The sequence below is a fragment of the Pelmatolapia mariae genome, linkage group LG23 (genome assembly GCF_036321145.2).
Source record: "Pelmatolapia mariae isolate MD_Pm_ZW linkage group LG23, Pm_UMD_F_2, whole genome shotgun sequence".
NCBI lineage: Eukaryota > Metazoa > Chordata > Actinopteri > Cichliformes > Cichlidae > Pelmatolapia > Pelmatolapia mariae.
The window spans coordinates 34,268,971-34,285,786 of record NC_086246.1 but is presented as its reverse complement, the minus strand read 5'-3'; the positions used below and the strand labels follow the sequence as shown (position 1 = coordinate 34,285,786).

The window sequence follows — 16,816 nt, the reverse complement described above, 5'->3', positions numbered from 1 at the left end:
CAGTGAGAATCTATTAATGTAAAAAAGAAGTATGTGTACTTGGACCTGGCAAATGTAAGGTATGGTTCAGGAGAATGGTGAGCCTGCTGTTGGCACCAGAATTTGTTTTATGGAGTCAAAGAAAAGGGTGACTGTATTGTAAACCTTTAGCCACTGATGTAGTGTTGATGCGGGTTGGGCTGTAAGAAAAATGGATGTGAAGAGTTGGTGAGATCTAACAACATGCGACAGCCCATGTTCAAAACAAGGTTCCACTTTCATCTCGTTTTTCAGTGATGATCCTTTTCATGTTGTTTCTTAACTCTTACCATCAGTACATGTAGCAGTACACATCATTTATCCTAATGATGTTTTACAGTGAGGGATCAGGTCCAGAGAGAGCTGAGAGAGTGTATGGGGAATTTAAAGTTAACCAACCAAGAAAACAAAAGAGAGATTCTGTCAATATTTTTCGATACTTTTCTAAACCAGAGGAGTGGCAAATTAGAAAACTCAAGAAAAACATACATTTTGATGGAACTTCTTGACACTAAAAGACTGATATGAAAATAGTTTGTAGGTGCCCCTATAAATGCAATGCATCAGCATCATTTTAACATTATATATATATATATATATATATATTGATGACTCTCCCAATAGAAAATTCACAGTCAGAATGACCTTACACACAAAAGGAATTGGGATTAAAGAAAAGAAGGTAGGTTGACTCTGGTAAAATTCTCTCTGAATGTGCGTCTTTGTACTATGTTTGTCTTTTCTTCTGTTTCCCTGAGTGCAGAGACCATTACATCACTTCACATTCTCTGTCCTTTTACAGTTTTTTTTTTTTTTTTTTTTAAAGCTATTCAGCTCCCTCTGTCGCAGCAGGCACTGGCCACAATGTAGCGACACATCATAACTCTCCTCTGGAACACTTCCAGAAACTCCTGACAAAAAAGGTCAGGAGATTATGGCAAGTGCGTATGTGTGCTGGTGCTGTACAGTCCAGATATATGTGCAACCTAACAAAAGGAGAGGAGGGGAGACAAACCGAGCATATAATAAGAATGAATGAACTGGGTAATTGTGATGATATGATTCTGTTTATGATGGTGGTTATGCAATGGTAATGTAATGCTGATAGTGATGTTGGCATGACAGTGGCAGTAGTGATAATTAACTGACAGCCTTGATGATGACAGTGATGAGTGACAGTGATGAGGATAATGGCAATTAATACTGGATATACAGTGGAATCAGCTATGGGAATGTTAAATGGTGATTGCAATGAGTTTAACAATGATGTCGATGATGTCAGCCATGATAGTGACAGTAATGGTAATGTACTTGATAGTGGTGACGATCATGGAAATAAAAATACTTTTTGCTGGTGTCACCCAAGATGGTTTTGATGATGGCAATAGTTAACTATGAAAGCAATTAATTATTACATTGCTAATGGTGTTGATGGTAATGATACTGAAAACTATTATGGTGCAAATGATCTCAGTGACAAATAACAACCATGCTAAAAAAAATCATGATAGCTACCTATTACAGTGATGGCAATGAGGACAAGTATAATAGACAATAGCTATGATCAAAACAATGATGTTACTAAAGGACAATATTACAACAATTATGCTAATATTAATGTTACTGTGGTGGCAGTTATGATGTAGTCAACATCATGTTAGGAAAACAGCAGTGGGGCCAGGTAACGTGCAACTTCCAACCTGTGAATTTTTGACTAGTTGGAACAAAAGGGCTGTTTTTCAACAAGCATTTTTTTTTTAAATGTAATCCAAATTGCAAATATTTTGACCCAAACTATTATCTTTTTTTTTTTACTAAATAGGTAGTTTTGGTGTATAAACTAAAACATAGTGAATGAAAAAAACAAACAAACAGAAAAAAACTAAATGCTAAATAAACCTCTGAAACAGGACACAAAGTGAAGTTTCCTGGTTGACAGTATTGTGATTGATAACACCACCCCTTCTGCCTCCTTTTGCAGATTTTGTCAGACTTACAAACAGGACCATTCACTCTTAGTGTCTAATAACACCGCCACATAGCTTGTGGTTCAAAGCATCTGTGCCAAATATGTGCTGAAAAAAACTGCAATATTTGAAATTCTGGGAAAAAGAATGGCTTGGATTTTGATAATGGCAACAACAGTGAAGATGGTAGAGATGATGCCAACATCATGGCTATGAACAACAAGTGAAGATGATGTAGATGATTACAACAACCGCGAATTACAGTGAAATCCAATGGGCTTTATATAATAAAAAACATGAATAACATTAATTGTAATTGTTAACATGGGTTTGTAAACAAAATGATGAGGAAAGAGTTATGATAATAATAATTCTTTAGAATGGAAGCTGTGTATTATTAGAGTCGCTTGTATTTCTATGAGTCCTCTCAAGTGTTACTTGAAAATAGAAATTAAATTCTGCCGATGTGATATAAATCCAGTGTGGCTTTTTTTGTTCTTTGCTGAAGGTCAGTGGTAATGAGGTGAGGTTAGGATAAAATTGCCGCAGCGACGCTCGAACATTGATGGATTTACCTGAATTTACCTGGATTTACTGACTAAAACAACTCCCAGTGTATACTCAACATATTATATATTAAGGTTTTAAGTTTATGCTATCCAGCTTGCTCTCAGTATGGCTTCCTGGCAACCTACATTGGCTGCCAAGTGCAGCATTCAGAGCCAAAAAAATCTTGTAAATCCCAGCCTCTCCATTCATTCCCCTTACTTATCAATTTATTCAGCATATTTCAACACTTTCTACCACCCACCACTTTCCATCAGTGAATAAATTGTATTTGAGGTGATTATTGAACTAGCAAATACATGTGTGATTATTGCAATCAGTAGTTAATAATGATTCCTGTAACTTAATTTTCAATGAATGTGTCTAGAATCAGGCAGGGACATTCAACTGTCCTCTCTCTCTTTTTCTGTGTGTCTGTGTGTGTGTATGTGTGTGGGTTTGTGTGTTTCACAGTGAGCAGAAAGATGAAAGCTTGCTCTAAGATGAGTGAAAATAAGATGCAATCATGTAGTGATTCGACCACTCAATCTTCCCTGGGATGAGTATGGGTCAGGGAGGGTTTGTCAGAGGAGAGGTGCCATGCCAGCATGGAGTAGATCATTGCTTCCTTGAGGATGAGGTTATGATCAAAGAGATTCAGGTGCTTTAGATTTCTCTGGGCAAACCCTAAGAGAGGCCCCCAGGCTGTTGCAAAAACTTTGGTATCCTCTCCCTTTGCCAGTGTAGAGGACTTATCAAACCAACAACAGTCACAAGAAGAAAAGGTTTTTTTTTCTCTTTTAGCTTTTTGCTGCAGGGAATAAAGACACAGGAATCCTGGTAAGGCCAACAAGAAAAAAATGAGGCCAAGTGCTAAAAACTAATTCAAATGCTGCCTAATAAAATATATTCAGTGAAAACTGTTCATAAAAACTTCTTCACTAGCATGGTTAAGAAGGCATCAATGTAGAGATGTATGATGAAGAGATTTTGATATATTTATTTAAATCTACCATGTATTAACAGTGACCAATCATTTTATTATATTTAGAAAACCATATTTCAGCTAAATTATAATATGCAGTACAAACATTGATCACTCCCAAATCAACTAACATTTAAATTTAAGATAAACGCTGTCCTGGTTCTGCTTCAGGGCCTTCTACCAGTTGGACATCCAGTTGGCAGCTCTACCCTGTGCTCCTTTCCAATGATTAAGGTCAATATCTCTAAGGTTGAGGCCAGGGAACCTTTTCATTAATGTCCATTTCCACAACTTCTACCTGTGTACCACTTTTTTAGTCACTACCCAGAGCTTGCGGCCATATGTAAGGGTAAAAATGTAAAACATAGCTCAAGTAGTAAGGTCACGCTTTTGAATTAAGCTCTATATTTACCCCATTATTGCAGGTGTTACATCAATCCATCTGACAGTCTCCCACTACCTTTTTCCCTCACTCATGACCAAAACCCAAAGATACCTAAACTTCTCTACTTCGGGTGGTGGATCATTGCCCCAAGTGGGTATGCCTTCATTTTCTGATGAGAACCAGACTTTGAGGTACTAACTGTCATCCTAGCTGCTCAATACTTGGTTGCAAACCATGGCTGTGAAAGCTAGAGGCCATCAACCAGTGAAGCCGAGAGCACCACATCAACAGCAAAAATCCAAGATAAGATCCTGAGGCTACCATACCTGAAACTGTCCTCCCCTTGCCTGAATCTAGAAACATTGTCCATTAAAATTACAAACAGAATCGATGACAAGAGCCAGACCTGGTGGAGCCCCATACCTAAGGGAAATGAGTCCAACTTCTTGCCAGCAATGAAAAACAACTATTACTACTGCTCTACGTGGACTGAATTGCCAACAATGACAGCCCCCGCACTGCGCCCTGTATTCTTTAAGCACCACTACGCTCCAGAGGACAAGGGAAGTGCTTGAATGCGTTCTCCACCACTACACTTTGCCAATTCACTTCCACAACATCCAGAGTCTGAAGGGACTCTAGGGAAAGCTCAGTCATCTCAACGGCCTGGCTATTAGAGTTTAACTACCTCAGTGACTTCACACCTAGTGATGGAAGTCATATGCATCACACAAAGATTGCTTCTATTTCTTGTGTTCTCAGTTGAAGTCAGCACGCCAACCCGACCATATATACCTGACGATTTGCCAGAATTGATTTGAAGCCGACTGAAAGTCTTGTTCCCTGGCCTCATCAGACTTCTCCCAAAGTTTGCCAGTATGGATTTGACAGAGCCATGTCCTTTTTCTTTTCAGCACTGATCAGCTACCTCCAGAACCCAACCAAACTTGGCAACATTTCCTGTTGCCAAGTGCACTTTGGACACAATCATGGTCAAACATGGTTTCCGTTATGGACTATCCATGATCGGCACTGAACTCTAGTAACAGAACTACTCTTGGGGTTACATTGTCATTATCTATGTGAGCACTGAAGTACCTAGTAGACAACAGTGCCTGTGTGGGTATGCTTGCAGCACCCCACCCAAGATTTGCAAGAAGGCCAGGTGCTCTGAGCTAGTCTCAGCATCTAAGCATTATCAATAGTGACAGCCCGAAAATTACCATGTTGTATGGATTTAAATCCACAGAACTAAAGAAGGGGAGCACAGTGGTAAGCGCTGATGCTTCATAGCAAGAAGGTCCTGAGTTCGATTCCACCATCTGGACCTTTCATTGTGGAGTCTGCAAGTTCTCCCTGTGTACTCCGGCTTCCTCCCACAGTCCAAAGACATGTAATTAGTGGGGTTAGGTTAATTGGCGATTCGGTGTAAATCTGAATGCGAATGGTTGTCTGTGTTAGCCATGCGTCAGATTTGGGAGATCCTGGACAGGGTGTACCCTGGACCGGTTGCTATGGTAGCTGGGATAGGCTTCAGCCCCCTCCCTCGTGACCCTGATAAAGGTAAGTGGAAGAGTATGAATGGATGGAGAACTGAAGACGCCTCTTGGGTGAGGTCTTCAAAAAACTTAAAGACATCCAGTCATCCTTAAAGACTACCATGAGAACCTACACAGACATATTTCACTCCATCCCGTCTCAAGGAGATGTGGATGGACAACTCAGCCACAGAGTGAAAACCCAAGGTTTCTGCTTTCAAAATGCTGCCCAATTCAGAAAGCAGAAGATTTATTTTAATTCATATATGTTATATTAAACAGCCTCATTATTTGCAAGGATGAGCTGGATGGAGAAAGGCAAGGATGTTGATATTTGTATGATCTTTTCTTTTACTCCAAGATTGTCTACATGGTATTAGTAACATCTCTGGGCCCCTAACACTCTAATCTATACTGTATCCCTGGAAGTTAATCTTTCACAGGTAATAACATATAATACTTAAAAAAGGTATTAGAGCCTCCATAAGTAGATGCCACAGTTTGAAACATCTTCACTTCCGCATTCTGACTCTTAACTATTCCAGCAATATTTGATGTTAAAACAGAAGCTTCTAACAAATCCTGAGTCTCTGGGTTTTCCTGTTTACATCTCTATTCCCAGCACAAAAAGGATTACAAATAGCAGCTTTAGAGAATATAAAGATATTATAAAATGCAAGACACTGGACGGGAGGGGTTGTGAAGGGATGTCCTCAATGAGTTGGCAGATAAAAGGCAACACTATGTCAAAGGTCAAAGCCTCTAGAGCTACGTGAAAAGTAAAATGGGGAGGGAGAGTTCAGATTGATTGGAGTTGCCCTGAAATAGAGTGAGGGTCTGCGTGTCCATGCAGGCATTCTTAAACATATTTCCCTGTAAATTAAACTGGATTACTTGTCTTCCCCACATCCTTTATCGAGATAACACTTGAAGCTAGCATGGAATTCAGTGAATAGATCTGTGTGAGCTTTGTGACTTTCTATAATCTTACTGACGTGTGTGTGTGCGTGTGTTTGAACTCCCATAAAAACTGCATGATGATGCAGATCAAAGGGATCTGGATGGTTGTGAGTTTTACTTGGATGTAATTGCTGTTTACTTCGTCACATTATACAGTAGAGGTGCTTTATTAAGACTTTCTGCCTGTCATTAAAATTGCACTGCAGCAGTCTCAAGGGGATACGACACTATCTCTGGGTTTTATCAAAGACATTTTATTCGTAATATGACTTTTCAAAGGTCTCTTATTTTATGGCAATTGAGCAAAGGTTCTTCTTTCTTCTACTGATGAGATTAATGGGTTTCAAGTGGAATGCCATAGCATCATAACACCGTGTATTGTTTATTTTTAAACAATACACGCCTTGCATTAAAGGATTAAATGGCTTTAAATGATTAGCAGTACATGGGGACAAAATAATTTATTGCATTTGAGTTTAGAAAATTCATGGCAATAAGTGCAGAACAGGTAAGCAATGTTGCTTATTTTCAAACACATGGTGAGTTTGACAGAACCAGGCCATATATTTATGGGTTAACTAACATGTCTTGATTGCTATATATGGTTATAGAGTCTTCTCTTTATAATTTTCTGTACTAGCACATTGTGGCAGGAAACTGTGGGTTAGCATCCTTGATCTTGCCCCTATGCAGACACAGATTTTATATATAATGTATATAACTAGCCCATATAGTTCTTTATATTACAATGAGTGACCCAAGTGCAGGAGATTGGAATCTGTTTAACCCTGTAAAGATATACTATTTACAGAAAAAAATGTATGTAATTAAATCTTACGTCAGGGTCCACTTTTCCAGAGCTTTAAATTAAAACATGTAGCTACATGTCAGTCTTTAAATACCAGGATCAATAATTACCTACCAAAGTCGATATTAATGGAAATTAAATATATTAATGACAGTATATTACATACATTCTAACTACAAGTTTGTCTGCTTTGAAAACTGATCAGCTAAGCCACAATATTCACGTCACCTTGTCTTACCTTTTGCAGAGTTGGTTCACAGGAGATTTAATTCCACCAGTGAGGTATTTGCCCCTGAGAAGCAGCTTTGTCTCACAGAGATGTTTGCTAAATTTTAATTGCAGTCTGCGGTGTGAGCAGCTCACAAATCGTGAACATTCACTGCAATCAAAGAAGCAACATGATTGCTCCACTGAAATTACCAAGTGATAGAAGTGTTTATGTACAGTGAGGACATCGGTGAAAACCTTAAACATAATGCCATGTCAAATGGGTTCCTTGCAAATGCTGAATAAATGTATCACTGCCCAACATTCCTGTTAGCTAATCACAATTTTTACCTACAAAATAATTTTGGACATTGGCATCCAGTAGCCACTGTAGGTGAAGTAAGTTTTACATATTAATAGGTAGTAAGTTAGGTCCAGCATTGCACCCCACAAGTCTTTGCAGCAACTAGGGCTGAGAAAGACATTAACATGTCTTCTAGTATTTTTATCATATTTACAAAGGTTATTTTGATGCCAAAAACATAAATAGATCTGTTACTGTAGAAGAAAGCCAGTTAGCCAGCGGTTAAACTTTTGAACATGATCATATTTTAGAAACGAGGCAAATCAAAACAAAAAACATGCAAAAATGTGTTAAGAGCTGACTGAAGGGTTAATAGTTATTCTATCTGCTGGTGGGATGCAACATAGAAAAGTAAAGAAAAGGAAACAGCAAATCCAAGCAGGTAATCTACATATGTTACAGTTTTAATATCAAAGAATGGTGGAAGACATGTAAATTTTAGACATCAAGCTGAAGAGGACAAAACACATCCAGCCCAAAAAGAGAGTTTACGAGTAAAGAGCAAAAAGAAAATGTCCATCAATTTCAAAAAAAGGACAAGAAATGTAAGAAAATCAAAGAAGATAAAAATTGTAGGAGAAAGGGTAAGTTTGATTTCCCTTGTCATGCAAATCAGTTTGGCATTGGGGGAAAAAATACCTTCGTCGTCCGTGCGGTCACTATCACCTAAATCATCACTGTGTTTCTTTGTAAGGGGACCTATAGGACCAAGAAGGAGAAGATGGAGGAAAACAGGGTGATCAAGAACACAAACAGTCTTCAAAAGATGCTCTCAAAAGAAAGAAAGTTTTTTCAATCATTACTGATTTTATAGCCCCCTTTTTTCTTTTCTTTTCTTTTTTTCTTTTTAGAAAAATCTTCACATTGACAAGCAGACTGGGCAAACATTACCACAATGTCCACTTTGTTTAATGTTGGAATTTACTCTGCATGAGTTCATTTAAGACGTTAAAGACCAAAAAAAGAGGGACTTTAAAAAAGAGGCAAAAAATGTTAGTTTTCTGTTGAAAATGAAGACTGAACTAAAGATAAACGTCTCAAGATCATAAACGTTAAAACATTGCATAAAGTAGCATAAATTACACACATCAGATATTGTGGTAACAACTGAATTGATCAGAATAGAAGAGAAAAAAAAAAACAAAGACTGTAAAAAAAGCAGAGTTTTTTTAAGAGCAGAGCACTCTAGAGAATCATGTGACAACTTCCCCAAATGCATTTTAAAAGTGATTTGATGTCACAACACACACAAACATCTGTCCATACATATCCCTGTTTAGATGATCAACGTATCCCAAAATTTTAAAGGCAGTGAGAGAAAGAAAGGAGACCACCCCCCAAAAATATATATTTTCTGAGTGATTATTGGGTTATTCTTTATCCATTTATTTTCATGCTTTTGCCAAGGCATGCTATAAATCATAAAGCATGAATAAGCACACATAGTAATCTTCATAATACAATTTAGAATAATCAGTTTTATTTAAAGGAAACAAACTGAGTTGGGGGAAAAACAGCAAATTGCCTATTAGTATCAATAAAGCAATAACACAATAATGACTTTGCTCTGGCATAATAATATTGAGATTAATTATGTGTATGTTTGTTTAATTAATACAAGAAAAAAGTAAAGTATGAAAGCATCTGACACTTTGATCAGATACAATAAGGGTACTGAATTATTATTTTTTTTTTTGCAGTAGATTCTTTAAATACTCTAAACATTTTTTTTTGTTCAACCTGAGTGTTTGTGTAGTGTTTAAGTTTATCAGGCAATTGTCTGTCAAGGGAAGTGGTTAGATGCTTCTCCATAAAAACAACAGTTTGTCATTTTAATATCAGTGTTGTTTACATACACAGAGAAAAAACGCATGCTAGCTTAAAGTATTTACACACCTACAAACAAACACACACACAAATACAAACGTAGAGAGGAAAAAATATACATATATGTTCCAAACAAGATCAGAAACATGCAGTCTTAACAAAAAATAACATAAGCTGTCAAGGTGCATGACACATAGAATAGCATCAGTAGCATCACTGGTCCTCCCCCAACCCACCACACACACACAAACACACACACACACACAGACACACACATCCGCCCACATACAGTTGCGCACACATGCAATGGCATCGACAACATGTGAGCCCGTTGTGCCTCAAAGTGCCATCAGTAGATGAGGAAATCACCACTTTAGTCCTTTAATCTATCTTAATTGACCACAGCAGCAAATAGCCGGCACTTTTATGCAAATATACTTCAATTCCGTTTTTAAAAACTGATCTAGCAGTTTATTCTATTTATAAGGTCAACGCTAATAAATGGCTCATATTAAACTAGAAATGTCACTAAATGAGTTGTTGTTAATGTTTATGAAATAGACCATAATGGGAGATGACTGACTTAAATGGTTAAGATGGTTCTAGCCAGTAACTCATATCCAAGAGTAATAATTCCTCCATCATAATATCTTGGTGGTTTATTTTAAGCTCACTGATTTCTTTCCAATGACTTTAAAAAGGAAGCTGGCTTACTGCATATCATTGTGTCCTGCAGCAGTCTCCCAGCTCTCTTTTGTGAATATGACAAGCAATTTGATAAGGGAGAGCTGACTCGTGCTTTCAATGTGCTGAATAAGCACCGAGACACCAAGTCGCTTCTTAGGAAATGGGAAATGTCTAAGAAAGAGAAAGCAGCCGCTGTCTAGGGATGTGTCACCTGTTTATAGAGCATGCCGCATAGAGAGATCACTGACAAAACAATACATAAAGGTTGTGAGAAATCTGTGTTAACCTTTCAGCATACACGACGCTGAGTGATATATGTCTCCATGCTAATACCTGAATATACAGCAAGCCTACAGTTACTTTTCAAACTGTTGCATCTACAATTTAAATGCATGTTCGGACAGACAAGTACATAATTAGTTTTTATATATAGATAGATATAAAATTAGCAAAACAAAGTGGTGTGTTTATATGTCTTTGACTGAAAAATATCCAAACTAGAAGAGGACATTTAAATTTAAAATGCTGTTTTATCTGTGTTATTTATATTTATAGGATGTAGAAGCCTAACTTCCAGATCTAGTCTAGTCTTAAGTATCCATGAACCAAAGCAACTATCCATTTTAGAATGTTAAAATACTTTAACTGGCACAGTACACTGAATATACTAAATATGTCTCAACACCATCCACATGAAATGAGTATCATCGAAAGACAATAAGTAAATAAATAAAGACATTAAAAAAAAAAGCTGTGAGCTGTGAGCAACTGTAAAACCTGTGAGAATTTAAAAAAAAAAGACAAAAACAATGTGACTGCTCTCTGGATTGCACATGTGCTGCTATTATAGGAGCACCTTTTCTGACTTAGGGTTAGTTGGGATCACAGCAAGACAGCTGCATGACATGTCATATCACACACACACATATGGAGAGAGAGAAAACGAGAGAGACATCATTCAACAATCATGTGCCAATACTGAACGTCGCTGTGACAAGAATGTCCTGACACCGACCTGTCCTTACCTGCTATTTTGAACCAGTGTATGCGTGCTTTTATATGTGTGTGGGTAACTGAAGCAGAGATACTGGTGAAGTCTCAGCTGGCATCAGCTCTGATCAGTGATTAGGAACGTGACACTTCAAACATTTTTCAGATAACCTTTGTTTTAATCCCTACCATAGATAATAACCAACCAAATATACTGTACTTCTATTGTAACCCATGAAGTCATTTATAACACCAATAAAAAGAAAGGAATGTAGACTATGTAGACATCTAGAAAAATGTACCTGTAAATTTTCACCCTGGTATTTTTATATATATATAAAAAAGTAAATAAAACTCACTACAGCTAGGATTATCCCCACTGTAGACGCAACACAGGTGTACTTGTCCTTATGTGCGTAGTCTACTAGACTACAAGGGCTCACAGTTGGTGCCCTTTTAGTCTGCTGTGTGGGTGCTGACAGGTCTGTGGAGTCGCAGCAAATTGGAATTCATGCATACATCCACGCAGAGTCTTTCTTTCACCCTCTGATATCAAAATTTGCATCACCTTTGTCTAAGCAGACTTTTGCATCTTGTATATGGCAATGGAAAGTATAACACTGGTGTAACGTGTGATTAGCCACATATGTGTCTTTTGGAGCAGTGCAGCAAAACCGTAGTTAAAAGAGTTAATGACACCTACCAGTTGGTTGAAGCTGCCAATTACTGGCAATATAAGATCGATAACAACTGATGGTGATTCAATGGGATAACAGCATTCAAAATAGGTTATCTTTTTCTACAGTGTGTGACTACTTCTTATCACTTCACCTTTACTGCTGCATGCTAACAAATTGTTGTTCTCTTATATCTGCACTATACCCCCCTTTGTTTTTCAAACAAGAGCACAGATTGGTAGACTAACAGGCTGATTTGTAAATGTGAAAGAGGTGTAATTCAGAGGGAAAGAGCTTAATTGCTTTAAACAGGACCTCAGTAAACACACTGAAAGAAGTTTGAAGATAGAAGTTGAAATTTGGTACTCGCTAGTTCTGCAGAGAAAACTGGTGTTAGGGCAAAGATTAAAAATGCTCTATGAATTATCTGAAATATGCAATCAGTTACCATTTGATTAGGTAAATTAGTGCAGACTGTTATCCAACCCAGCAGCTCACTATAATACCTTTACAATGAAGTTCGTCTGACTTTGTTTAGGACTTTGAAGTCTTGTGTCTTATGGCCTCAGCATGTTTTAAATTATTATATTCACAGATATGTGCAGTTAACTTGGTCAGTGGGTCATTAATAATTAGCACTTATCAAATTAAAGCTAGCGAAATACCCAAGGTCCCCCTGTTATAGTCTTATAGTTCCTGTAATTCTTTTAGGTATGAAAGGGACACTGAGTTTCCTTTTCATACCTATAAAAGAACCCCGTACAGCACATTTCATTTTTCTTTTTCTCTTCATCATTCAGTGGAGCAAAATATTACACTTTGATTTTCAGTCTCTCAGTCTGCATCCTCTGCCTTTCTCTGACGTTTGCGGTATCTTTTTCCTCTGTGTCCATCGTTTTCCCTTCTATCCTCATATCTCCCTGCTTCCACCAACAGCATTGATTGGAGACTGATGAAGAGGAGTTTCACGCTCTCTGACACTGCAACAATCCATGACTCAAAAAGCCAGCTGGGAAGCAAGAATGATAGATACACACACACACACACACACACACACACACACACACACACACACACACACTAAACCCTCAGGCTTTCCCCTCTTCTGGATGAGGTAATTATTGTGAGGAGAGTCCATGCATCGATTGCACATTCTGCACAAGAGCTATCCACACATACATATATTGCTCTCTGTATGCATCAGTCAAGGCCTCTACTGGCATAGAAACACACTAGCTTAATCAATCACCGATGCACATTAAAAAGGGGATCTAACAGAGCTCGCTGCTCAATGAGCCAAATAGGTAATCTACAACTGACCTTGGATAAAATCCCCACAGGCTGTAAACTATAAATACAGAATCCATCCCCAAGGTAGAACTGGGACTTTAATGCACTTCAACAAACTCTCTGATGAGGAGAATCACTCAGGAAGCATGAAAATAAGCAGAACGTGTAAAACCTCAGAGAGGTGTGTTAGAGATATGTTAGAACTGTGTCATACAATCAGCCTGATGTCCAAAAATATCTTTTTAGGTTTCTACTCTTTCCTTCTCAAGAGCTCATATTAAGACCTACCATAGAACCAAGTCCGCCAGACCTTATATTATATATTTACATGCTGTAGTGCCATTTTTGGGAGCATTTCAAGTTGCTATACATCAATACAACCATTATAGCCCAAATTTTAATAATATGTATGCATTAAGTGCATAGTGATTACATAAATTGCAAAAAAGTGCAATAAACTACAAAAAAATTGAAAATCGTTTTTGTTTTTTCAACATATATTTCTAGTTAGAGAAATTTAAGAGGCTTATCCCTCAAAACTGTAAATACAAAAAAGTTGCACAAACTAGTTTCCCACCACAGGAAATTTATTTTAAGTGTCTTCATAGTTTTATTTTTGAAATACACCAATTTTCATATACTGCAGGAAAAACGAAAATAAATATTATTTGCAAATTTGCAAAAAAAGCAGCATATGCATCAAGATAAAGTATTTCCAGCAGTGCAATATGAGTCCTAAGCATCCCAGAAATGACACAGAAAGTCATAAAGTCAAACATAACTTTTAAAACCACCAGTATAGGGTCATAAGGCCACGATGGTAAAAAACTACATTTCCGCAAAATGACGTCACTTCCGGTTTCGGGAAGGTCATGGCGGACATGCAACAGTTCACGCTGATGGACGTAGGAAGTGTTTTGAACAGCTGATCGGATCGGCAAAGCGTTTTTCTGGAATATTATGTTTTTGTTGCTGCAAGCGCTTTTTATGCAGTTTTTGCAAAGCTATATGTAGAAGGAAACTGTGACCTAGGACAAGCTGATGGCATAAGATGTAAGTACAACTCCTCTAGTTTCATATGCAAAAAAATTATTGCACTAGCTTACGTGGTTGCAGAGCTACTGGGATTTAAAAATAGTTACGCAAAACGGAGCGGGGGCGCTCCGACCGGCTTTAAAGGGTTAAAGCCTGCAGTCCTTTTTTGTGTGAACTGAATTTATTTATTTTTTTATCATTGGATTATTGTAGTCTTGTGTGTAAAATGATGTGTTATGGAAATTTAGATGTACAGAACTTTAAAATAAAATTTGAGACATTTGAGACGTTTCTAGACTTTTCTCCATGACCTACCATCAGTATTCAGTCCTTTTTAAAGTAATTGTGTTAAGGATGTAGAGTTGTCACAATACTTCAATTTCAAACTAGATACAGCTACACATAATTTGATACATATTATATATTTGAGTAGGTAAAATAGGCTGTCATGTCTAGTTGTTGGTAAAAAATTTTCAGCGTCAATCTGGGGCTTTGGAAGAATCCCTTTTAGATCAAATTCATGTTATCCCGCTATATTGAAACTGTCTATTAACTTGTCTGTGAAGGTTCTCAGTCATCCAGGTCATCATAATCTAAGGAGCTTGGAAAGAAAAGTGTCTGGATTTCTTTGAGTTGCTTGAAGACGTTTCACCTCCCATCCGAGAAGCTTCTTCAGTTCTAGGATCAAATGGTGGAGAGTCCCAGATTTAAGCCCTGTGGGAGTATGCCCCCATGAGGTACAATGGACCCTCTAATGATCCTCTACCTAATCACACGAGCCGAGGTGTGAAAACGGGTGTAGGTCACAATCAGCCAAGGTTTCGGGTGAGCTCCATGTGAAATCTAGCTCCACCCTGAGGTCAGATGGCCCAGGATGTGAGTGGACGTTAAGGCATCTGGGAACGGATCTCAAAACGGGATTATAGATGGCAGACAGTTGATGTCGCAAGCCACCTCCTCTGTTCAAAGATGGTCACTCACAGTGGACATAAATGGCTTCTTTTACTACTCTTACTACCATCTGTCTTCTCTATCCAAAATGTGACATCCTTGAAAGAGTGACCTTTGTCCTTTAGATGCAGATGGACAGCCGAGTCTTGTCCCATGGAGGTGGCTCTTCTAATGTTGTGCCATGCGTTTGGTTGTTCGGTCTCTTGAATGTAGAGGTCTGGGCATTCCTCGCTACACTGTACAGCATACACCACATCAGTGGTTCCCAAACTTTTTTTTAAAACTCCTTTTTTGCGTTTACGTGTGGACGAGGAATACAGAATTCGTCACGCAACGTCAAAGGTATGTGCCTTTTTTCACGTCACGCTGTGCGCCACGTTATTGTTTACATGAGATGAATTGTAGAATGGCAGAGAGAGACAAAATACTGTTATTGTTAATCTTACTATCTTCAGGTTTTACACGCTTACATATACACACGCAGTTACTGTCCCTCCATTTAGAAAGGCAGAGGCGTCACGGTGTAATTATTTTACCTGTAGTTGTTTTTTTCCTGTGTAATAATATTCAACATTGCTATCAATACATTTTTCAAAAAATGTTTCTCTGTGCAAAATGGGTTCAAAAACATAAACAACTGTTATACTGTCAGTCCGTGATTTAGACAGGGGGAACAAATCGTGGCAGGATGAGCCTGATATTATTTGTATCCCACTGTAACTTTACTGCATAAAGCGCTAACATCTCCAAAATGTCAGGAGTAGTTCGTCATTACAAGAAGTGTTTGTGAACTAAAAATCAAGAATGTGGGATACTGTTTGTCTGTGATTTGAAGAGCCCAGCGCGTGCTCCCGACAAAGGGAAACCAATTATGCAGGGGAGACCTACCTTGGCACTTGTGCAGGTGAAGTCAAAGGGAAGATATGCTTCACCATATTTTCTAGTCTTTGGCTTAGAGTGAAGTTGGTTTGGAAACATATTCAGCGATGCTTCATCTCCTGCTTTGCATTTGTGTGGGCGCTCCATGCTAGCAGTGTCCAAGCGTTTGGGTTTTTTTTCCACTTTTCATACCACGCCCCCCTGCAATGGCTCTGCGCCCCCCCTAGGGGGTGGGCCCCACACTTTGGGAAACTCTGCACTACATTATTAAGTTTGTGTTTAGAAGTTTTGTCTTTGGGATGAACCAGTTTCTGTCTGAGTGTGTTGCTGCTGAAGTAAACTGGGATGTTGTGAGCGACCATCTTTGAACAGAGTCGGTGGCTTACGACACCAACTATCTGCCATCTATAATCCAGTTTTGAGATCCCTTCCCAGACGCCTTAACGCCCACTCACATCCTGGGCCATCTGACCTCAGGAAATCACATGATAGGATAGGGCTGGGTTTCACAATGAGCTCACCCGAAACCTTGGCTGATTGTGACCTACACCCGTTTTCACACCTTGGCTCATGTGATTAGGTAGAGGATCATTAGAGGGTCCATTGTACCTCGTGGGGGGATACTTCCACAGGGCTTAAATCTGGGACTCTCCACCAGTTGACCCTAGAATTGAAGAAGCTTCTCGGATGAGAGGTGAAACG

At 38.4% G+C, this 16,816-nt stretch overlaps 1 protein-coding gene across 3 annotated transcripts in view; it reads right to left on the bottom strand.

Annotated features, from left to right (window-relative positions):
- The window catches only part of nlgn1 (neuroligin 1), a 273,143-nt gene that overhangs the window by 153,036 nt on the left and 103,291 nt on the right, over positions 1 to 16,816 (bottom strand). For 2 of the 3 annotated variants that reach the window (XM_063467946.1, XM_063467947.1), the window contains one exon: positions 8,418 to 8,477. The exons of the other annotated variant lie outside the window; for it this stretch is intronic. In XM_063467946.1, coding sequence (XP_063324016.1) covers positions 8,418 to 8,477 — 60 coding nt within the window. The remainder of the gene's footprint in view (positions 1 to 8,417; positions 8,478 to 16,816) is intronic. 3 annotated transcript variants of the gene reach the window in all.